At 39.2% G+C, this 25,020-nt stretch overlaps 3 protein-coding genes across 6 annotated transcripts in view; 2 read left to right on the top strand and 1 right to left on the bottom strand.

Moving 5' to 3' along the window:
* LOC124269979 (cartilage acidic protein 1-like) overlaps positions 1 to 3,986 on the top strand; it is a 36,217-nt gene extending 32,231 nt beyond the window's left edge. For both annotated transcript variants that reach the window (XM_046704979.1, XM_046704978.1), the window contains exon 2: positions 1,046 to 3,986. In XM_046704979.1, coding sequence (XP_046560935.1) covers positions 1,829 to 3,529 — 1,701 coding nt within the window. In that variant the 5' untranslated portion in view covers positions 1,046 to 1,828 and the 3' untranslated portion in view covers positions 3,530 to 3,986. The remainder of the gene's footprint in view (positions 1 to 1,045) is intronic.
* Positions 3,987 to 9,534: 5,548 nt separating this feature from the next.
* LOC124269981 (stromal cell-derived factor 2-like) lies at positions 9,535 to 19,360 on the top strand. Of its 3 annotated transcripts, none has more exons than XM_046704983.1 (8): positions 9,535 to 9,657; positions 11,018 to 11,127; positions 12,664 to 12,746; positions 13,455 to 13,594; positions 14,588 to 14,669; positions 15,505 to 16,660; positions 16,776 to 18,710; positions 18,881 to 19,360. In XM_046704983.1, exons 1-6 carry the CDS (start codon positions 9,573 to 9,575, stop codon positions 15,677 to 15,679), a joined length of 675 nt encoding a protein of 224 aa, XP_046560939.1. In that variant the 5' UTR covers positions 9,535 to 9,572; the 3' UTR covers positions 15,680 to 16,660; positions 16,776 to 18,710; positions 18,881 to 19,360. The 3 variants fall into 3 exon arrangements, with proteins under 3 accessions (XP_046560939.1, XP_046560938.1, XP_046560937.1); XM_046704982.1 differs by having other exon boundaries at positions 15,505 to 16,666; XM_046704981.1 differs by having other exon boundaries at positions 15,505 to 18,710.
* Positions 19,361 to 19,833: 473 nt separating this feature from the next.
* LOC124269982 lies at positions 19,834 to 21,858 on the bottom strand. The gene is made up of 2 exons (XM_046704984.1): positions 21,638 to 21,858; positions 19,834 to 21,457 (listed from the first exon to the last, which is right to left on the bottom strand). Exon 2 carries the CDS (start codon positions 21,343 to 21,345, stop codon positions 20,821 to 20,823), a length of 525 nt encoding a protein of 174 aa, XP_046560940.1. The 5' UTR covers positions 21,346 to 21,457; positions 21,638 to 21,858; the 3' UTR covers positions 19,834 to 20,820.
* Between the last annotated feature and the right edge of the window lie 3,162 nt (positions 21,859 to 25,020).

Raw genomic sequence — 25,020 nt, 5'->3', positions numbered from 1 at the left:
CTGTTAGGTCGGGTAAATCGAAATCACGAAACGATATCATTCAGGAACAGATATATTCTGGTCCATATGTTTTCTTGTGCTGCGCCATATATTCTCACACGGAGAGTCTTCATTGTATTTTACCACTGTTAAGTTTTCTTCGTGCCAGATGTTTATTTTTATCCATGTGCCACATGATAATTGTGGTGCATATACTTCATATTTACACAGGGGCAATAGGGTAGCCGAGTGGTTAAAGTGTTCAATTCCCCATATGGGTACAATATCTGAAGCCCATTTCTGGTGTTCCCCGCCGTGACATTGCTGGAATAGTACTAAAAGCGGCGTAAAACTAAACTCACCCACTCATCTTTACACAAGAAACACATATCCGTCAGCGATAAGGTTGCGATAATATAATTTGAACATGTAATTAAATTACACCATGACTCGCCCACGTTCATTCCATAGAGTCTTACTCATTCATGATATTACTGTGAAGGTTGAGTCTTTAAGCTACTTTAATACACACTTTTAGAGCATATTGTTGTTGTTAAGTAAATTTAGTCAAATACACAGCAAACCTTTATGCTGAATGTCTCCAGCAGAAAGTACAAGTATGTTATTAGTCTCTGAAACGAACATATTTTACTGAAAAAAAAGAGTTCATAATAAAAAAAAATTAAATATAATGAAATGGAGCCCTGAGTGTTTCTTCATTCACCCTCAAACTGTGGAAATCTAGATTTGCCATGTATCCTAGACTTGCATGGACTAGTTAATAGTTATTGCTATAATGAATCACATTGAAGTCTCAGTCAGAGTTCTCGGTCATTGGTGTAACACCTAGCTATACTTAACTAAGTATTTTGTTCGCTATTGGCTTTAATAAATGAGTATTGGAAATATTCTGACGCTTAAAATTAGAAGAAGTGTTTGTATTTTCTTCTTTTGAATACATTCTCAAATATCTAACAGGGTCAACAGTGTGACAAAAATGATTTCTTTATGTAATCACATATGATGATGCATGTTTTCACGAGAATTCACTTTTTGTATTTTCCAGGGTATGATAAAGCGGATGTACAGTGAGCGGGTGAAGGCCAAACCCTGTTGACGTCGGGCTTGGCACAAGACATCAACCGTGTAAAGCTGTGATATAATCGCAATTTGCCGTAATGAAATATGTATAGACTCCAGGCTCGCTCTCGCGAGGTACTGTTTTTTATACAAACGAGTGGGCGTTCCATGGCGTCACCGTACCAGGGATAATCTACGTCTTCTTCCTGACCGTACGTAGCACATATAACGTCAACAATCGCGTTTGTAATGCGCACGAAATCATATTTTTTTTGCTTGACAACGTAGTTACAGACCAAAAGATGTTTGGTATGGAATATTTCACCGTGTAATCTTGAAACACGTGAACAATAACCTAAGCCTATGTTACTTCTAATGCATTTTACCATGTGAGAAGACATGCAGGTGAAGTATTTTAAGTGTCTGATTTTGATAAATGTATTTAAATCCTATAAATACACCTGCGTTGTTTTGCGTATTGCCACCGAAGACATTCACAATATAAATATTACAAGTGACACGTTTATTCTGTGATAAGGCAAGAACATATTACAGAACCATATATTGAACATCAAACTACGAAGTGGACATTCAACCCTCGTTGATGATTGTCCGAAATCCTATTCCACTATATGATTGAAAATTTACAACAAACCTTTCCCCACCAATGAGGTTTACCGGAAGACGATGGCTGCTATTAATAAACAAAGCCACGCACATGCCGGTAGCTGTTTCATAACAAATCACCTGTGTGTTTAGAATTCTCATAATGTGGACAAGAGTTCTGTTAACATTATTTATATCTACTTGGTTTCAAATATGTTCGGTGTTTATATTGCATTGTCAAGCTGTTGGTGCCCCAGAGACAGAAGGAATGTTTCGTCGTCTCCCATGGTTGGATGACATCAGTACGAGTGAACCTTTGCAAAGAAATTATGGTGTAGCTGCAGCAGATGTAGATTTAGACGGTCAGATTGAATGGATTGTTGCTGGTTTCACGGGACCAAATTATGTATTAAAGTACAATGCTGAACTGAATGTATTACAGAACATTGCCAAGAACAACAGTTCTCTGAAAGGCCTTCTCGACCCCAAAGGCAGAGCTATTGGTGTTTGTGCTTGCGATATTGATGGGGACGGACGGGAGGAAATATATTTCCTCAACACAAATGATGCATATGCAGGAAAGTCCAGTTACGGCGACAAGCTTTTTAAATACAGAAATGGTCAGTATATAAATTTGTTTGAAGATGAACCTAACAGAAGCTTGGACGCTAAGAATTATGCAGGACGCTCGGTCGCTTGTGTAGATCGATTTGGCACTGGTAAATATGCAATTGCCATTGCAACATATTCTGATTCTGGAACTGGTAGATTTGCACTTCTGGAAATGGATGAATCTCACCCAAATAATAATGTAGAAACTGGTTACATTGTTGTCAGGAATGTTGCAAAAGAGTCCAGAATAGATCGATCAACTGGTGGTAGAAGCATTGTTGTTGGACCCATCCTAAATAATGATGGGAGAATGGACATGTTCTTCGGTAATGAAGGAAATAGACAACTAAATAACAAAGGAGAAAATTTTCTATTCCAGAATCTCGGAAATGGTTCTTTTGTTGATGTGGCTGGAGTTGTTGGCATTTCAGATGAGAATGAGAATGTTAGAGGTGTGGCCATTGCTGATCTGAACCATGATGGTCTTGTTGACATAGTTTATGGAAACTGGGAAGGAAAGCATCGTGTATTTATTCAGGAGAAGTCGTCTGGCCAAACCAAATTCAGAAATATTGCTGTTGAGGCTTTAGAGGAACCATCTTTAATAAGAACAGTCATTGTGGCTGATTTTGATAATGATGGATTGTCTGAGATATTTTTCAATAACATATATGGAATGTCATCAGTACAACCAAATCGTCTATTTAGTGTTAAGCCCAGGAAAGATGTATACCCCTTAATCACTTCGTTGAATCCTGGGGATGCATTAGAGGAGGATGGGTGTGGCACTGGAGGGGGCGTGGCTGATATTGACGGTGATGGACAGCTAGATCTTCTCTTGTCACATGGAGAAAGTAGTGCACAGCCACTGCGTGTATACAGTGCTAATATTGGAAGTGGAAACAGCTGGATAAGGGTTGTTCCTCGAACCAAATTTGGTGCACCTGCACGTGGTGCATCAGTATCCATGGAAACATCAAATGGTGATAAACAGCTGTCAGTCATAGACAGTGGATCAGGATACCTGTGTCAAATGGAACCAGTTGCTCATTTTGGACTTGGAAAAGACACACCAGTAACAATGCATGTGACATGGCCTGATGGCAGGCGGGTTTCACGTGAGCTAACAGAGAATGATTCAAATACTGTGCATATAATTGATCACCCAGATTTTATACCCCTTGCAGATATAGGTACGAGTGGGACAGTTAATGTGACATTATCAAACACCAAGATGCATGAAGAACTATAAATGCTAAATTATTAAGATCAGTAAGACTTAATGAATCCATATCAGAAGTGAGGACAAATTATTTCATTAGCACCATGCAATATTTAGTGATGCTGAACAACAGCATGTCCATCAAATTAAAAAACAATGTTAAGCACTGGATCATGATAAACTCTCCACTTTGTTATGCACATTAATGTTTGTACACACATTCATTGTCTTTTCATTTCATAATTATGAACAAGAGTGATTGTAATCAGCTTTACATCCAAATATAGAACAACAAATTGATAAAAGATGAAAATGTCAATAAGCCAGTTGAAAATACAAGAAATGTGTAATAAAGAGGATACATGTCCAACAGCTATTTCTCTGATGTGAGAGAAGGGAGAGCACTCTTAATCTAATGTTCATCTACCTCAATCACCTGGTCAAAGGAAAGAGGCAAACACTTCTAGATTAAATATGTCAGAAAAGATGTTGGTGTACATGGTGTATATATCCTGATAAGCAAAATGATTTCTTTGCAGTTTAACTCCACATTCAACAATATTCCAGCTGTATGACACTGCAGCTGGTATGTGAATAAAGAATGAGGACTATTTTTATGGATATAGAACTTCTTTATTCTGTACAGGTGACATTTCGACATAGATTCTAATGTAGATTCACCCATTTACATACAGAACTTTTGCTAATTTTTAACAGAAACAATTTAATACAAGTACAACATTGTTTAACAATACATTCCAAGACCATATACACTCCCTCTTCAAAGACAAGACCATATAACACTCCCTGTTCAGAAAAAGGATGTTTGAACATAGAAAGAACCTTTTTTGGTAAATATTGCACTGTAAGCAGTACATGATAGGACACATGGTACATGATCATAATGATTACAAATGTGATAATGCATCCACAGCAATGGTACTTTTGCATTTAATATGTTTGTTATCCAATCAAATCCATGGGTTTGTTCTTTTTTTCTATGAAAAAAGTCAGTGGATTGTGATCAGTGTTCACAGGGGAACAGAAACGAAGTTAAAACCAAATACACATCAGATTCTAAAAAGCTAATAAGAGAGCAAGAGTTTCTTTTTCAATTGAGGAATAATTATCTGATGTTTGTTTGTGAAGTATAACCTGATGCATATTCTTGAAACATGACATTTTCAGAACCAATGTCCTCCAAGCACCTAGCGCCAATCTGTAATAATGTTTTACAAAATTTGGGAGGGAGAAAGGAAGCGTTCTTGAAAATGTCTCTAATGTTATAAACATAGCATGACAACTGCTGTTCCAAACAAATGACAACATTTTCTTAGTACATGTAAATGAGTGAGAGGGGCTAATATGAGCAATTCTGACAAGATTTACTATAGTCTCTTGCGGTACCCACAAGTCTTATTATTTGGGGGAACTTGGGATTTTGAAATATGTTTGACTTTCCCCTGACCTTGGCCTATGACACGATCCCGAAAATTGTACATACATTTGCCTGTTTCATATTTCACTAAATTTACAGTCTACTTGGCTGACTGAGTCTCTTGAAGAAGATGTGGGTGTTGAAATGCTCTATGGGATGGACATAATCAAGTATGCTTTGACATCGATGATATACTTGAAGGTGACTTGATGGTTCAACTGATCAACTTCTACTCCTCAAGACCCAATGTCCCCTGACTTACTGTTTGATATACTCCAGCAAAACCAACTGCCCCAATCAGTGTGCGAAATAGCCACTGGCCCGTTAGCCTGTGGCTAGTAAAAATCCAGTTGGGCCAGTCAATCTCCAGTTACTGGCCCGACTGGCTGGTGAATGTTCATGGGGTCATTTTGTAAATATATCACTCTCTCTGACTTATTAAGTTACAATACATTTTTAAGTCTCGCAATATTATGGCCTAATAAAAATGTTCATAATATTAGCAGGTTCATGGTGAAACCGTGTCTACATTCAAATTTCGGGATAGTGAATTATTTTGTGGGCTAGTAACTTTCAGGCATAGCTAGCCCGACTGGCTAGCAACTATTGGAAACTATTTTGCACACTGTCCTCAATCTGTCAAAATCTCCACAGACAGAAGTAAATCGTTTATCAGAGTTTCCTTCTTCCCAGCAAAACCAACAAATCTAGAACCATCACCTTTCTCGGCAGACCTAAACGTTTGCCTTCAAAAGCACAATCAAATATTCAGGCTTCACAACGGTCTGGAGGTTTCTCAGTCCAGTTCTATCTTAATTGTGACAACCATACGCAAATATCCTTCGGATACAGAGCTTCGGATGCGAACATGGGACTTTCACATATCTCAAGTTGTGAACAAATGGCCGCGAGGTACTTACTATGTGTGTTCGTCTGAAAATTCTAACTGGCCCTTATTCAGTCAAAGGCTTTGCGTATTTGTAGGCGTGCATTTCCAACTTTTTCAGTTCTCCACAACTGCTCTCGTCGTGAACGTGTGCCTTTCAAATATTTTCTTAAACTTAAATCTAAAACCTACTACTGTACTTCAGTAATCATTGTGTTGATGACTGTGTGGTGTGTGAGATTTGCGATTGGTCACAGGGTGTGGTCTGTTTGGGTTTCAGTATTCAGAAACTTGTCGCTAGGCAGGGAGACTTGTTGCCTAGCCTGGGTCCCGATCCACATAGCGTTCGTAACGTTACGACCTGTCGTAACTCTGTAGTTTATAAATAGGCTTACGAATGTCGTCGCGTTACGAAGGCTTTGTGGAATGGGACCCTGATAAGAAACTCTGCGTCTTCAGATTCTGCTCCATAGCCTCTTTCTGAAACCATGGCTTTGTTTACTGATGCCTGAAAGGACTTATCCATGGTTCGAAGTGCGGATCATATTGGAATTGGGGTTTTGCACTTCCAGTGAGTTCAGCCTTAATGCCATCTTTCAGTAATCTTAACGGCAAAAAAGACTCTGCATCAGATTACAATGAGTGAGTGAGTATGGTTTTACGCCGCTTTTTAGCAATATTCCAGCAATATCACGGCGGAGGACACCAGAAATGGGCTTTACATATTGTACCCATGTGGGGGAATCGAACCGAGTGAGTGAGTGAGTATGGTTTTACGCCGCTTTTTAGCAATATTCCAGCAATATCACGGCGGAGGACACCAGAAATGGGCTTTACATATTGTACCCATGTGGGGGAATCGAACCCGGGCCTTCGTCGTGACGAGCGGACGCTTTAACCACTAGGCTACCCCACCGCCCCAGATTACAATGACAAACCACAAGGACAATTAAAAAGCTAAAAACAGCGAATGTGTGAGAACAAGTATACCTAATAAATGGACAGTTTCATTAAATAATGACCAACTGAGAATTGGCGTTCTACAGTCAAATATTGCCAAAAAGACATTCAAAGTCACTTGGGGTGTACAGTTTGTTCAGCTTGACCCGAGCTACTCTGCATATGCATGACCCGGGAGGTCAAATGGCACAAACGGCAGGTCGAGTTAACTTCATTAAATAGGGGAGCAGAGAATGTTATTAATGTTGTGTTCGTGCGAAGTATGCATACATGTACATGGATTCGTTACAAAACTTGTCCCGGAAAACAACACTTCTCAAAAAACAATCATTTCATGTTTTAATTGAATTGTTTATACAGTCAGATGCTATCTAGTTTGGTTTACTAACTTTACAACGTACAGACGTCAGTTACTTGCACAATCCGATTCACTCTCGCTGTCACACTCTACACCCAGTTCAATTATCATTTTTTCTATAATTTCATCTTCAACTGCAATATTTCTGTCACAGTAGTCCACTAAAAACCCGAATCGGAAACATAAAACCATCTGTAGCTTCTTTTTAAAAGAAAGGACATTGCTGACGATTTCTCGACACTGAGATGTCAAACGGAAACCTTGTATCGGCTGTTGGACAGGTTGACAATCAACTGCATGATCAACAAAGGTGCACCCCTTCCCAATAATAGACACAACCAGTTGTGACACGGTCACGCAATTCATTACTATTCACTTGATCAGGTCAAGCTGAACAAGCTGTAAATTCGGCTGTCCGTATTTTCACCACATTTCATTCAACCGTAGAAAGTGGTTCGAGTAAAAAAACCTTCCCACTTTAATACCTAAATTGTATGGCTATCCCGTGCCTTCAAACATGCACGAACCCTATGTCGAACCGAAAATGCCAACGTCTGATGAGGTCACGTGGTAAGAGGTTCCGTTCGTCCTGAAGAGCTTGTATCAACTCTTATATGTTGGCGGGAGGATATATTGTCAGGAGGTCGAACTCGTCTGTCCAAGATGTCCCGGAGATGCTTTATCTATGAAAAAACCCCCAAAACCGGAGAGCATACCGGCCTTGGTAAGACGTCGACGTTAAAAAAATGTTTCCTTCATGGAAGTTCACTTGAATACGAGCTGTGTGGTACAGAACACATCGGCGCTGAAGGTAATGTAGAACGACAAGACGAGTGTTATTATGTCTATAACATATTTAAATTTCCATTAATGACGACTAGTGGCGTTTTCTGGTCTCCGCAAATTCCACCATGACGCCACCTCCACCGCAAGGAACGACTTCTTGCACGCTGACTGCAGCTTTATGTTCGTTCACCTCTGCGACGGTAAACATGTGCGCTGTCTGCCACCAGCTATAAATAAACAGAATCTGCATTCATCTGCAAAGACCACGTGTAACCAGTCCTGACGCTTCCACCGTCGTACTACGACGTCAACATGTGACTTCTGAACGGTCGGTAACCTCTGATACCTGCTGACCGGAGTCTCCTGGTAACTGTGCGTGTGCTGATCCGCCGTCCTAATGCATGAGCCCCCGATGACGTCACTTTTTTTCACAATGTAGATGCCGCACCTAGCTTCTGAATACTTTTTGTACCATTGTGAGTCGAGCATTTCCACTGGTTTTGAGTTCACGTCTCGTCACGTCAGGTCACATACTTTCTCTCTGACCACTACATATGATACCCCGCCGTTCTGGCAGAGATCTGTTCAAGGTCATATATTTGTTAACGGGATACATGTATATTGAACAAACTGTCTCGAATAAGACATATGCCATTATACATTTGTACAAAGCCGGATATGGGACCCCTTCTTGCAGAAATATTTTCTGTTCCAATTTACCATTGATTACCATTAATTACCACTAATTTTCTATCTCTATAACTATCTCATTGATAGGTTCTCGGACAAAGTGCATGTCACATTAGTAATTGTGTATGAATCACGTGTACATGTATGTGTTTGGTAAAACATGCTTTTATCTTCCCGGTGTTATATTTGTAGTACATGTATGCATATATAGTATATGAAACACAGGCTATATGTTTAAACACTTTCCAGGCGCGTAGCAAGCCAGTTTGTTAGTGTAAGCCCGACAGGACGCAAAGCTTTATATTTAGACAATATTTTAGTTATTTCTGGCAAGAATTAGAAAAAATATATTCTTTTTAGCAACAATAATGTGTAAGTCCGGGCTTTTTTTATAATGGTAGCTATGCCCCTGCTTTCATTACTCCAGTTTACACCGTATGCCCACGTTACGCGTACCTCGTACAGCCAAAACGTACGTCACAGCACGATCAAGCGTCTACGCGTATTGTTGGATTTTAAGTAACTATGTCTTTTATGTGATATGACACAGCACTGCAAAACAGTATCTGATGATCTTCAGTTAAATGCGGCATTCAAGCAAAATGTTTCCTTGTGAGACGCTCCTTTATTTATTTCTATCAGTATATATATACCTGTGTTGTTCGGCTGAGCCGGACATTCTCGATTATCCATTGTACTCTTACTAATTCATTTTTGAAACACTGGTTAATCGAGGATGACAATTGCACGTCCCCCAACATAAACAAATTCCCCTTTTTTTCAGGTTGCCGCAGCAGCCAAAACGTATCCGTTCTTAACAACACAACAACCAACACTTCCTGTATGCATCAATGCAGTGGAAAAAGATGTCCAAGGGAAGTAACTCAATTTGTTGTATTCTCCAATGACAGCCAACCACGTGTGGAGTTGAGCATTACGTGTCTAGTTTTCCAGCATGGCGGCGTTCGTAAAGGAGTTGCTGACTTGGGCTGCTTCGCTTTTGTTTTTGTGCGGATTTATCAAACATGCGTTATCAAGAGGTACACACTTTTAATCTTTCATAGTTGTTGATAAATAGTCAGTGATTTTTTCTTCATTTTGCTTTATCTGCCAGGATTACGGATAAGATTGCGTGTGACAAATGCTGAGACCGTCATGGATATTTAATCCTTGTTCGGGGCAGATATGTGCCAATGCATGAAGGGGACATGTATTGTAGATGATGTGTGTGGGGCTGGTCAACAAGAATTGAAGAAACAAACGTTATTTCTTTGGTTTTACTCAGTTAAATGCATTAGTACTGTTGATGTACGTTCACCTTTTGGAGATATAATTTTATATTAAACTCAAACAGGGACGCTCAAGTCTCTAAAATGTTAACTTTCTCTCTTTTTTTCACTGTCATTTCTTCAGCAGTAGATTTGCTTTTAATGTTTTATCATAGCTTGGTGTTATGATTCGTTTCCCCACAAAGATCTGTACCAATTCTGCTCATGTTTCATTTTATGGTCATTCTATTCATGTAATTTCTCTTTGGATGTTCATGTAGTAAGATAAGCAGGATATATTTGTAAACATATATTATTTTATTAACGATTTCACTGATCCAAATGATCAAGAGACCTTGTGATGGTTCCAGGGTAAAATAGGTTTCCAGTGCCCCAATGACCGTCATGGAATCAGGCTAAAATGAGGATTTGTTGGAAGGACTTCCGCCCGTATCCCCCCTTAAATTTCATTCTAGTCAAATCATATCACCTGAATATATATTCCTCATCTAGATAAGGATGAGTTTCTTAAACGTGTTTCTTTAATTGTATCTGAACATGCTGAAAGACACATTCAACTTCCAAAAATGCCCCTCAAAGATATTTTTCTTTATCGTTAAAATCTAGGGGGGATACGGGCGGAAGTCTTACCGATTTGTTTGCATGTGTCTTTTAGGTGTATTCATTTAGGTGTATCCATAACAGAATGTTGTGAGACATCAATGTTTACTGACTCATTGGTAATTCAATACATCGATCAGGAGTTGATCTGTTGGAAAGAGTTCTTACGTACCCCCCGCCTATTTTATAAGGTACTTTTCATTACTTGTATATCTTTGTATTTTTAAAAAAAAATAGGTGGGGGATACGTAAGGAACTCTTACCGATCTGTTATTTGCTATGGTCAGAAAACGCCCTTCCTGCTTGGATTATACCTCATGTTTATTACCCATGGGTTTTCACAACTTGAAAATTACAAGGTGAAAAGATGCTGTAATAAACTGGATACTGTTCAGTGTTCATGCAAAACAACATTTATTTGTCTGTTTTCTCTTGAAATAAATGCAAAGAATGTTACAGATGTTCTTGCCTTGGTGTAAAATAGAATGTTGTGTGAACCGTCTTGTTTCAGAGATGAACTATGAGTATGTGACATGTGGCTCAACTCTAAAACTGCTCAATACCTACACCAGTGTCCGCCTACACTCGCATGTGAAATATGGCTCAGGAAGTGGACAGCAGGTAAAGACAGCATCTTGGTCCCCACAAGTTGTTTAAAGAGATGTTTGTGTGTAGGCTTTGATCACAGTACAAAACTTGCTGGTTAATGGGGGCACAGGAAATCAGGTAATCTACTGTGTGGAGTAAATGATGAACTTAATCAGCTGGTAATATTGGTTCCTGGTCATGTTTTCTAATTCCTGATTGTGATTCTTGACTGGTCAGCACAATACTCTTGCTCGGGGTGTTAGTCAAAAAAGGTATGAGTGTCTAGGATGTGCTTGCTTACAGTAACTTACCTCACTTGCTTTGATAACTGCAGTTCTATTGAAAGTGGCAACAATTCCAACCAGCTCCTACAAATTCAAGAATGAAACTTATCTTGATTCATGTATGCTGAATTCTCTTTTGAAGGTAAAGGCTATGAGGTGCAATTTTGTTGTTATTGGAATATGGAGGTGATTAATTCATGTGGCCACAGATATATTATATCAAGGCTTCCAAGATATGGGCTTGTCCAGGGAAATACTTTGATAAATCAATATGGATATCTTTTAAAAGTTCTCAATTTCTTGAAGTCTTGTATATTTTATCAGTCTATGCATAGTATTATCCAAAGCATTCAAGCCTCTTACAGAGGTCTAGATAATTCTCTGCCAGGCTCTGTGACTCCACTGATAGTTTGTCATCTTTCTCCATTGACTGGTGCAAAACAAGAAACAATGAACTCATAGTTTTATGATTGATTGTTTTGATGGGATGGTGGGGTAGCCATGGCAAATCATATTGAATAAGACTGAATTACATCCATATTTTTGCAAAGAAATATACCGTTGACATGCAAAACATCTATTAAAACGTTGCACATTTCTACAACCAATTGATAACACAACACAAGTGATGGGATTGAATTACATCCATATTTTGCAAAGAAATATACCGTTGACATGCAAAACATTCATGCACAAGTGATGGGATCATGCACAATAATGTATGTTTATTTTTACAGCACACACACACACACACACACACACACACACACACACACACACACACGTGTGTGTTGTTGTTGGTGTGCGAAATGTGGATATCACATGATCCCTTACATAACCAATACATATACTATACCTACAAATATTCAACATTATGAAGAAAAAAATGTATTGAGATGACCCCTCACCTGAGCTTGTGCTCAGGTGTCAATTTCACCTGTCGATGCCATGCATGCTGATGACATAACACAGGCAGTTAGTGTTTGTATCAAATAACCTTCCACTACCCCTTATTTTTCTAAGTTTTTGATATTTTCATATGTAAAAACACATTTTAGGGCATGTCTCAAAATTTATTCCCTCGGTCTACATTAGGTAGATGTTTCTTAAAGTGATATTTGTCATTTCAGTAACTGTATTATCTCTGATTTTTACATAAAAGTCAAAAAGCATTTTTCTAGCATTTCCAACAGTACTTTAGAATACTTCCATCTTGTACATATGTTTGGCTAAAAGCCTAGAATTCTGCCTTGCCAGTGTTTAATGCTGCTTGTTGTGTTTCTAGTCGGTGACAGGTGTTGACTCTTCTGATGATCACAACAGCTACTGGCAGATCCGGGGCAAGACAGGAGCAATGTGTCTGCGAGGGTAAGGGGAGATAATTAGCTTTGTTGATAATCTTTCAGGCTTGACTGACATGATTATTTACGGGCTGCCATGATATGAATGGAATTCTATGGAGTAAAAGAAATAAACTCTCTAACATGTTGCTTTTCTGATCACAATATGATGTGAAAATTCAGTTTTCATATGTTTATAAATGCACTCCTTGTCTATAAGTTTCAGTCTGTTCATGCAAACATGGCTCTTAGCATCATTGTCAGTTTTCATATGTTTATAAATGCATTCATTGTCTATAAGTTTCAGTCTGTTTGTTCAAACATGGCTCTTGGCATCATTTCTCATAAAATGTTAGTATTATTCTGTGGACTATTAGCGGCGGTGGGGTAGTCTAGTGGTTAAAGTGTTCGCTTGTCACGCTGAAGACCCGGGTTCGATTCCCCACATGTGTACACTGCGTAAAGCCCATTTCTGGTGGCCCCCCGCCGTGATATTGATGGAATGTTGCTAAAAGCGGGGGTAAATCCAAACTTACACACTCACTATGGACTATTAGCTTAGCTTACTGAACTGGACAGATCTTTGCTAGATTCAGACTTCTGATGAGTGACTGTAGACTTTAAATAGTATTTTCAAACTGATAGCAACTAATTGTTGGTCAAATGTTACACTCAAAACTTTTATGTTATATTAGTGACAGGCGTTGCTGTTTATTTTGTGCTGCTATATTTACAGGACTCCAGTAAAATGTGGTCAGACAATCCGTCTTATGCACTTATCAACAAAACGTAATTTACACAGCCATCACTTCCAGTCACCTCTGTCTCACAACCTGGAGGTCAGTGCCTTTGGGGAGGAAGGAGAGGGCGATGAAGGTCAGTATTGCTGGGGAATTAGTTATTTAGTTATGAGTAATTAATTTCACTATTGGATACAAAGGTTTCACTGACATATTCTTCATGAATACATCTGTAGTTTTGCACACCGTGTTCATCCATCACCAGGGTGCGATATCATGTTTATTCAGCACCTGCACTGAGTGCAACCTGGCTTATAGGTTTGGCTGCACCACACACCTTTTTAAGTGAGCCCAAGTTTTGTGGTTCATGATAAATAATCTATGCCTGGTAGATAATGCGTCTATCAAGAAATCAGATAGTTGATAGATTCATCACTGCATTTTACGAAAATATGTAAAAAAATAAAATAAAATAAAAATAGACCGCCTCCTGTGGTGTAGTGGTTAGAGCGTCCGCCCGGAAAGCGGAAGGTTGTGGGTTCGATCCCCGACCGCGTCATACCAAAAGACGTTAAAATATGGTACTTGTTGGTCCCTGCCTGGCGCTCGGCATTAATGGGTAGAACAAGGTCTGGTCGGCTCGGAGTCAGAATAATGTGTCTGAGTGGGGTATTCATGCTTCACTGCAGCATGGTATCTCAGTGGGCTAGCACTATAAAACCAGCTTCAGTCTGGGCTAGTACAAGCAGCCGCAGATACACATACACACGCATGCACGTCGTCATATGAGCGAAATATTCTCAAGTACGACGTAAAACCCAATTTCACCTCACCTGTAGAAAAATAGTACTTGTTGTTTGCCTCCCAGCTGCACAGTATTGAGGGAATAAAAGAAAAAATTGTCCGAATAGGATGATATTAAACTCAGACATAGTATCTCAGTTGGCTTACATACATCAAACAAGCTTTAGTAAAAGTGGACAGGTACATAGAAATACATGCACACATATTGTAATCTTGGATACAAGATTGAACTCTTTCATCTCAATTTGCCCGGATATGGTGGAGATGTTGTTTTATTAAGAATCGATTGTTAGGCCATTGACATGTTGTTGGGCATGTGCTGCAGGTGACAACTGGGTTATTGTGTGCAGTAGCAAGTACTGGAGCCGGAGAGACAAGGTCAGGATCAAGAATGTTGTCACAGAACAGTAAGTAACTCTTGTTTGTTATAACAGCCTTATGTATGATTTTGCCGGAAGACCTGCGCCTGCATCAGTTTTACTTGTTTAGAATGCTCATTCAGGGCTACTCATCTTCTGGCTCAGGATCAAGCTCAACAAGAATAGAATGTCATTATTATGATTGGTTGGTTGGTTGTTTATCGCCGCACTCAGTAATGTTCCAGCTGTATGTTGGTGGTCTGTAAATAATCATGTCTGGAACAGACAATCCAGTGATCAACAGCATGTGCATCGATCTACACAATTGGGATACGATGACGTGTCAACCAAGTCAGCAAACCTGACCACCCAATCCCATTAGTCACCTTATATTCTCTGATACAGTAAACATTATTGTGCATCCTTTGGGGGTGTAATGTGTATTTTTTCTGCATCTTGTGCATCCTTTAGGGGTGTAATGTGTATTTTTTCTGCATCTATGCTATACAATGATGCATACTGCATTTGGTGCATACATTTCTGTTTTGCATAAAACCCTGCAGTCTCTGCTTCAAGTAACAAATCAAATAGTCTCTTTTAAATCTCTGAAATGAAATTGTTTATAGGAAAGTTGAATGCTTTGTCATTTTTAATGTAATAGAATGAAGGAGCATCGAGAGACATCGGTCATTCTGATAAAGACAAAATGATGGCCGAAAGCTTGATTGAATAAACAATTACACATTGATAAATGTGTTATTAGTTTGTACTTTACTTCTAAAAATCGAAAAAAACATAAAATTCTATCACCTACCCTTAATTATAAAGAGGTGTAATCGGAACCACAACGTCTTTTTATTTGGCCTTATGGTTTGTATTTCAGTTACTTACATATCAGTGGTGACAGTTATGGCCGACCGATCCATGGACAGCGTGAGGTCAGTGGCTACCCTACACCATCGGAGATGAACTACTGGATGGTCAATGAGGGCATCTTTATCAAGCCAGCCAACGATCCCAACACAGGACGACTCATGCACGAACATGATGAGCTTTAATACAACACCATTTTAGGACAAAACTTTGTACATTACCATATAACTGTATTTGTTTATTTACAAATGTGTTGATGAATTAGACTCATATGTTTCTAGTTTGTATATTTTGTTACTTCCTGCAGAAAGTTTTACTTTGAAAGACTACTATAAGTTGACACTGCCTTGTTGCCCATATTTGTGGATTACCTCCCTTGATGAACAAGATTGGCTTGTTTCTGTCCAGAAGTGGGTGGGTTGAAAAGTTTATATTTAGCATTATTTGTATTCATATTTTAAACAAATATAACTATAATAATATGATCTACACTGATCAAAATAAGCTGGACAAACAGAGCTTTTAGGCATTTTGGAAACATTTGTCAGATGCAGGTTTAGACATTCATGTTTATATTTTGACTAATCCACAAAAATGATCTACAGTGTTGAAATCTTTCTTATGGTAGAAGTTGGGTTATTTTCAGACTGGTAGACATTGATGTTAACTTCGAACATTCAATGTCTGAGATCAGTATCGTTTGCATCCATATCTTAATATATCAGTTTATCAATCTGGCTGTTTCTGACCTCTCAATGTTGATAGGTTCAGGCATACTTTCTTTGATTATTTGATACCATGTTTTTCTATAGAGATATATTTTGTCAGTATTCTATGATTGATGATACTTGTTGTTGAAGAGTTTTGTGTTCACTAAGGACAGGGTTGGGGTGTCATACTCTAAGAATCAGATTCTGATTCAGCTCCGTGAGCAAGCACTTTGTGTTTGGAGACTGTGCGTTATAGAAGATGACTTATTATTATTATATTACACTGTTTTGCTCAATCCGAGTCAGCTGCCTTGTTCCAGCACTACTGTATCAGCAGTATCTCTCAGTATCTTAAACATGTATGTCTTAAGGTATATGTTGGCCATGGAAGAAAGGGAAGGTTAATGGTCTCATCTCTAGTCGTGCCTGACTCAAACTACAAAAAGTTACAAGATGGTAATTGTTATTACTTTGGCTTATGTTCTCCTCTAAGGGGATCTGTTGATAAGGTATACTGTATCCAACTGGGTGTGGGTGTTAAATGGTATGTCAGTGGGCTAGAACTATACAGCTGTTTGATACTGCAGTACGTACTCCTTAATTGTTCAATACAGGATTACTGAAGTGTACATTTGAATGGAAATTAATGGAGTATCAGTAATCTTGTGTTTTGTTTCATATATGCACCACAATATTGCTAGTCTTGTGTAAACTGGTCATAAAACAATAAAACAATGCTTTTTCAGAAAAATACATCTGTAAATGATTCTAAGACCGTACACCATTGCTGTGGTGCGTATCGGCTACGTTTTCTAAATTATTTCCTACTGTATTGTGCACATTTTTTGCCCGTACATAAGCCGATACGGCCCTTATACGGCCCAGATACTGTATCATCTACCGCATAGTTCACCTCATCTTGATGTTTATCTCACTTGTAAGGTAGCCGTGGAAATAGATCTCCATTTCAATGTCGCTATACATATGCATCTCGGTTGTAAGAGAGGTGAGATATGTCTTTTGAATCATTGCCATACAATACATGCCTATTTGTAAGTGTATGTTTTAATAAGAAACAGTCGAGTCTAATTCATTGACAACTAACCTACTGACAAACACAATTTCAAGGGGATGTGCTGTATAATAATCAAATTATGTTTTGTTTTATGTCCAGGAATATGTAAATGCTTTGTTTCCTGAAAGTGATTGTCACGGAAATTCATAGTGGCTCCTTGAATTATTAGGTATTTTAGCTGTGCTGTTATTTGAACATAAAGAGGTATGTTTCAATTTGGGGATTATGAGTGACATGTACACATTAAAACCGGTTCAGTATCATATTTTAGTCCCAGCTGCAGTGGAGCATAATTAGGATGTTATGATAGGTACCTTTGACCAGATCTTTTCAAACCTAACTAGAAAAGGGGCTGGTATTTGAGAAACTGCTTTATCCATTTATTCTTTAGACATCAAAATTACAAGGCCTTTGCTCTTCAAAACTCGCTTAGCCTGGTTAGAATGATATGGGAACAGAGTTTGTCTATAAAAGCAAGTCACAGGCAGAACTGATGAGTCAGTCTACTTATCTTTTCAACTTTTCATTACACTCTTTACAAAACTGGTGTTCCTTAGAAAATGAAATCAGGATAAAACTGAGTCGTCACATAATGTGTGAGCGCTACAGCTGAAATGCATGAAAACCTTGGCCATCAACCCTGGTCTTTTTTCATCCATTTATAGCTGATGATTGCTTTGTATGATGGTGACATATTTGGATCTGGACAATACCTTCAGTTTTTCTGGCGATTTTGGTAAATAATGTAAATTATTTACACAGGTCAGAAACTTTGGCTGATTTTCTGCTGACTTTGTGAACATGTGTTCTACTTGGGTGAATGATCTGTGTCCATGGTAACCATGGGTTTAGGGTGCATGTGTTGGATGTGAATGCAAGGATTGTTTGGGGTTAGCATTGTATGTAATACATTACCTGTATCATCACTTGATGTTGGTGCTTCTTTTATCATATTAGTTTTCTGGTTTATTTATTCCAAGGTTACAACTGTAAATATATCTTTGTAGTTATGCTTGTTTTGTTTTACTAATACTGTGCTGGTTGACTTTATTTGTGAATATAAGAATTTGGCAAAGGGTAGACATGGTACATGAATCGGAGAGTTTTGTCTGGATATATATGTTTGGTAATCCTTATTGATAACCCAGACCTACCAGACTGAGCATGGATGCTGAAGCAGTGTCATAAGCAGGATAATCCAGTTCACAAGATTTGAAAATTCAGATCCTGTTTAGGAAATGTCTCCAAAGTAAAACCATTTTAGGAAGATATCCTCTGTTACAAAAACTTTCTCAGTTCATTGCCTCATGATCAGTCTTTTTGTTCCTGTGGCGTGTTTATTCTAAATTCGGATAGACTGGTGATCACTCATGTTTCGGCCATCTTCAGTGCAGATGGTGATATAGGTGTTCACATTGTCTAAAGCCTGATGTGCAGAGGGGCGGTGGGGTAGCCTAATGGTTAAAGCGTTGGCTTGTCACGCCGAAGACCCGGGTTCGAATCCCGGCATGGGTACAATGTGTGAAGCCCATTTCTGGTGTCCCCCGCCGTGATGTTGCTGGAAATATTGCTAAAAGTGGCGTAAAACCAAACTCAGTCAGTCAGTTGATGTGCAGAGTTGCATCCCTTGACTGCCAGGTTGTCCATGGCCTCAAGAAGAATGCAAGATCCATGATCCTTGGCATGTTAGCATGCCTGTTTCTTAACTTGGCAGAGGTTTGCACCTTGTGTCACTCTGGGCTTCCTTCACATAGTTAGCTGACATTCCGTGTATAACAACCGTTGTTCAAACCCAACACTCAAGATATGTACCTCAAGAAGTTAATCAAACTCAGTCTTGGCTTCATTACTTTCAGCGCTCCTCAGATTACCAGGTCTGCTATGTCATAGATTGATGTAGGGTTTAAGTCCGTTTTGTCAGTTATGTCATTTACATAATTCTGTTGTTGAGAATGTTTGCTATTGTACATATGTGAGTATATGACGAAGATATCCTTTGTTGAGGAAATGTTGCTGTTGGTGTGACATTAGATATGTTGCAAGTGTTGGAGAGTGAATGAAATAAAATGTAATGAAAAGTTTATAGTGATGTCATTCATTTGAGTGGGAGCATATCTTTATGTCCCTTTCCAGAAGTTTCAGCCACCCATGCTGTAGAGGTGGTTTGATTCAGATATTGAACAACAAATCAAGATCGCGGTGGTCTTGTGGATAGAACATCTGTCTGAAAGGAGGTTGGTAGTTTGTTCACTTTGTTAATTGATGTAATTTGTTGCTATCATGGCTAGCACTCAGCATTATGGGCATCAGGACTGGACTGTTCGGAGTCTGTATACTGTGCTATATTTGTTGGATGTTATCTCAGTGGGATAGCACTATAAAACAGGTCCTGGCTTGTACAAACACACATGTGTACACACTCGCATGTACACACATTGCTACTAATAATCATGGACATGAACTTGACCCTCATTAAGTCTACTTGTCTAAGAAAGCTTTACTATGGTCATGGGTTGTACTTGCATTGATGAATCTATACAAACTATAGAAAACCTGAAAACAGTAGCAAAATAAGCAACACATGGGATGTATGTCATTTGAACTAAATTTTATTCATATAACTGCAACAATAACATCAATTTTCTGTAACATAACACCTTTTATATCAACACATTCACCTGTGTGATCATTTTTTTTATAGAATTTTAGTGATTGTATAACATAAATAATACCCTGATATAAAAGAAGGCTATAACATGCAAATCAAAATCAAGTTTATAACTGGTTACTTTTGACTGAGAAAGTGCAATCTCAATTTAACATGTTACAACTGTTTACACTATTTACAAAGAGTAAATGTTTTTAGAGAGATCAGTCTCTTTTCTTTGTTTACTTTAGAAACGTCTTCACTGCATACATTTCGATATAAACCTGACAAATATTAGCCTTTATAAGTTTCTGCATTCTTAATCTTGAAGGAAAACACAGCCTGTGGTATCAGTTGCATTTTCTTGTATCTGTTTCACAACCAGAGACAGTATACAAGTTTCATTGATGCATATGTCACCAGCAGTACAGTGTTCACTCCATGTGCAATAGCATAATGTGTCCAGTCCACTAATGGGACAAATGCTCCACCGAGCAACATAATCCAATCCATGCACTGTCACTATCACAGCATGTTTATAGTGCACCATCAGGCAGCAGCATCTGTGGTCCTTTTACTTCTGGACAGTACAGTGGACAAATCAACCTCGAGATGACCACTAGGCAGCATACACTCCACTTCAAGCATAGTGTCACTATCACAGCATGTTCACAGTGCCCTATCAGACAGCAGCATCTCTAGTCCTTTCTTCTAGGCAGTAAAGTGGACAAATCAACCTCCACATGACCACCAGGCAGCATACATTCCAGTTCATGTTTATAGAGCACCATCAGGCAGCAGCATCTCTGCTGCTTTCTTCAGTCATGCAGAATGGACAAATGCACCTCTAGGTGGCAGGAGCCCGAATGCTGAGGGAGGGTACTGCTAGTGAGGTTATCCCCCTTGCGACATTGACTCGACCTTGAATCCTGTGAGTGAGTATTGGGTGGGTCGAACAGCCATTCCTCCGTAATAGGCTACCACATTTTTCAGGGAAGGGAACCTGAGGAGACTTGACTTCCCTTCCACATCAGTGGTGCCCAAAACATCCTTGGCATGGCTGTCAACAACCATCCAGCCTCCAACAGGGTTGTGCAGCAAGGCCGAGCTTCCGCCTGCAAGGGTGACAACAGCTCCCTGACAGTCCTGGGCGTTGAAAACCCTCCTCACTGCATCCCCGAACTCCCTGAGGGGCTGACCTGGCATCCATTCCCAGGTCAGCTGGCTCTTTAGGGAGTTCGAGTCCATGCTGCCAGGGTACAGGAGTCCCTGCATTTCACTGACTCGGCTGCACCGGACAGGCCATCTCAACTGACAGTCTTCAGGCTGCTCCAACATCTCATCTGCTGCCAGATGTTTGCTGGTGGGAGCCTTACTTCCCATCCTGCTGAGTATGGCGTCATGAAGACGGTCCCCCATTACGAGGACCCCGTCCAGTGTGGCTGGAGTCCAGAGACCAACAGGGACAACCGCACTGGCAACAATGGCGGTGAATGCCACCGAGGTGCATTGTGTGCCAGCATGCCTTGACCTGAAATAAAAGGCATAATTACAAACCTAATACAGAATCCATTTAAAGTAAAGGGCAAAATTGTGATGAATACCATATGAATGGAGAACTGATGACTGATCATTGATGACAGCTAAGTCACTGTTAGCAGTGAGACAATTCTTACAAATTTCAATGATTTAACCATAACAGTCAACTTACGGGTTCCATACTTCTGGAATACGGCTTTGGTGAAAGTGCCCAAGGACTGAGTGTCTGCATTCAGGTTGACTGGACACTGCTGTTGTATCCTTGACCTCCGTACTAGATTGGCTTGACACTGGTGGTAGCTCCCTGTCAGTTTGGGCTGCATGCTCAGACCTTGATGGGAGAAGGGGGGTGTTCCCCAGCTGGGGCACCACATCCACACACAGTAGGCTGAAGGCCTAGGCTGTAATCCCCTTGGGTGGGTGTAAGGAAGCCCTTTAAGTCCAGGGTAGGCTTCTGTGATCTTTAATAGGAAAACAAAAACAATTACAAGGTCCACAGCAAGAACTTAAAGAAAAGAAACAGCTGCAGACAATGACATATCTATTTACAACTAAACATGACAAACGTGAAGCATAACAGCTAACCAAAAGAAAAACAGAAAGGTGTTTTATGATCTGTAGTGACTTTAATCAAGCTTAAATAAAGCCTCTTGAGTAACCTAGTAAATAGGCACCTTGAATCTCTCAAGGGGGGATAATGGCACAACTGTTTAGTTAGTTTTGTACAGGCTCACATACAATAAACACTTACCCATTCAACGAGTTTGCAGGAAGTTCATTCCTCACAGTTTTCTTGTAATGGTCGTCTTCATCATCCTTCAATTCAAGCATTTCAGTATTAGTTTGGAAGACTGACGATTAATGCAGGTATTGCTAATACTACTAAGTACTACTTCTTACTGTGCTGATCTACTACTAATCGTGATGTAACTACAACTGAACAGATATTACTACTACTACTATTTTGCTGCTGCTACTACACTGATACTACTAATCTACCACTACACCTACAGCTACAACAGTATTACCACTACTGTAGTACACGTACCACTACTACTAATAATACCGCTTCTGTGACTACAAGTATAACGGATGTCTCAAACAATATTCAATCAATCGTAGGGTAATTGTAGGCTAACAGAGTTGGGCCCAGAGTTGGATAGACGCTAGGCAGATAGATCTAGTTCTAGTTCTTGCACACGCTAAGAGAGACTGTCACACGGTGCTGCTGATTCGTTAATTAATTGACAAGTCATCACGTGATTAAAGGAAGACGCCCAGGTTTAGTTCCCGTTACTTAAAAGTAAATGTAACCACGACCATAGAAGCGGGAGGCACATTCAGTGTGGGACAAATTTTGGCCATGGCAACATGAAGCAAAGCTACTTACTTCTACACGAGATGAGCAGCAGAATTTCCGTGCCTGTCGAGAACACCACTTCCTGAGTCTCCGGAAGTAAGACTGGGGAATATGGATCTTTCGCGCCATTTGTGCCTGTGAAAATTTGCTAGTGTCAGTCAGAGCTGCTGTGTAATCGAAAGTCCCGCTCGGCAACTCAAGGTAACAATCCCGTGACGTCATGAGAAACAACCAATCAGTGTGCATCTCCAAGGTCATTCGTGACCCAACGCGTGTTTTTCCGGGACAAGCCGAGTCTTCTTGGATGTAACGGAAAGGAGCGAGTAGTGGCGAATGTTGTTCATACTCCATACAGCGACAATGGAGTAACTAACGATGTTAAGAATGTTTGTCATGGGTCAACCCATCTTATTTTATTGAAAGAGGTTTTGTTACTTTCAAGAAACGTTAGACATATTTCTTTACAAAGTGTAGTTTAATCCCATTTAACATGTGAATGATTCACTTCTTCTGATCTCCCATTAGTCCTAAATTAAAGCCCTGCTCACAAATATCCCTAGAAATATGAGAAGAATTCACCAATTTGTCGGCCTAAAGACACATTATTCTTCGCTATTCTCCCAATTTTTACCATTATTCGAAGGTAAAATGCTCGTATTTTATTGGAAGGCCATTCGAAGTAAAAACATTCATTATGTTATTTTCCTTTCCTTATAAATATTAAGATGAGGTTTATTCTCACCCCAAAATTCACACACTATTCTGAACGTGCATGTTATAAGTTGTTAACGAAGTACAACCGACGCGAAAGTAGGACGTTATACAAAATTATTCATTATTAATGTTTAGACGTAACATGATATAAGTAAGAGAAACCACTCTGCTCCCAAAATCAACTGATTCATCCTTTTCCGTCTTTAAGCTATCAAAACGGATACAGCAACCTTTGGTCTTCAAATATAGCACATTAACTATGCCATGACTCTATGAAATCGAACACATGCACTTTCAGAAAATGTATTTATTCATATTGTGACTCTGTTTTTGCTCATGTGTAAAGGACGTGCAACATCTCATTCAAGTGGAAGTCTTACGGAATTCATGACTAAATTAAGATAGATCAACTATTAAAACATTCCTCTTCAAATAGCTAATTAATAAAACTTTAATCAATTCAACACACAGTTGAGTGTCAATAGATGTAATATTTGTCAACAATTATAGTGTGTGCGACTACACAGTGTTACAGACCTTTGTATCAGATTTTTCCAGTTGTATGTTTTTATTGCATTATATATGCTGGATTGTTTTTAGGAAATGTCAGACATATTTTTAAAGTTATTAATAATTTAATAAACTGGACATTGCTCCAGTCTAATATCGTGAGCGTATTGTTAAGGCTTGACACTAAAGTCTGTATAACTTTACCTAAATATAGCCAGGGAGTGTACTTGTGTGCCATTTAAACTATACAATGGCCTAATGCATGCTATATCCGATCCGATCCGAAGAAATAAAGAGACCTTGATCTGAGGCTGAATTCAACGTGATGTAGATGTAACATCACTGACTGGCGTAAAACAGCCTCCACTCACTCACTCGTCCTCTTCAGTGCATGTCATTATTTAAAGTTATTTGACTCATTTTTTAAAATAAAATTTCATGCTTTTAAATTAAATGCACATCGTGTTACTGACAACAGAGACATATTTTCAGATGCATATTACAAATAAAAGCTCAGCAATGGAAGACAGCGCGCCACTGATCTGGCGTTAGCTGTGCGTGGCGCTATTACGTTCTAGGAGGAAGGTATTCATCACGGAAATGGTGTCTTAATCGGATCTTTATTGTTTCCTTGTATGCTATGAGACTCACTTCACCGGCTTCACATGATTGCCCGCCTTGAAAATATAAAAAGTATATTGGAGATAAAAATTGAATTAAAACAAGACAATAATATGTGACTATATTTTACGACACTGGATTTCATTTCACAAGTCCGGCACGGGAAATGACAAACGGCACCATGAAGTGAATCATCCAGTTTAACACAGACCTGTCGGATTCTTTGACAAACGAAGTTGTCACGACTCTACAAGCTTCAAAAACATTCTCATTAGGGACAAACTCGAAAGTATCTTTTACAAGGTTCGTAAAAACATTGAAACATTGCCTTCGTTTATCGTCGTTACGTC

This window comes from Haliotis rubra, unplaced genomic scaffold (assembly GCF_003918875.1).
Source record: "Haliotis rubra isolate DU_JTF1 unplaced genomic scaffold, ASM391887v1 Scf149, whole genome shotgun sequence".
NCBI lineage: Eukaryota > Metazoa > Mollusca > Gastropoda > Lepetellida > Haliotidae > Haliotis > Haliotis rubra.
Note: the sequence above shows the minus strand (reverse complement) of the source record. Positions and strands in the feature narration are given on the sequence as shown.

Excerpts from the sequence above, each read along its gene's own strand:
- LOC124269981 (XM_046704983.1), top strand. The coding sequence starts at position 9,573 with ATGGCGGCGTTCGTAAAGGAGTTGCTGACTTGGGCTGCTTCGCTTTTG. Across the intron at positions 12,747-13,454 it reads GGAGCAATGTGTCTGCGAGG|GACTCCAGTAAAATGTGGTC; the intron begins GTAAGGGGAGAT and ends CTATATTTACAG. Across the intron at positions 14,670-15,504 it reads AAGAATGTTGTCACAGAACA|TTACTTACATATCAGTGGTG; the intron begins GTAAGTAACTCT and ends TTTGTATTTCAG.
- LOC124269982 (XM_046704984.1), bottom strand. The coding sequence starts at position 21,345 with ATGGGGGACCGTCTTCATGACGCCATACTCAGCAGGATGGGAAGTAAG.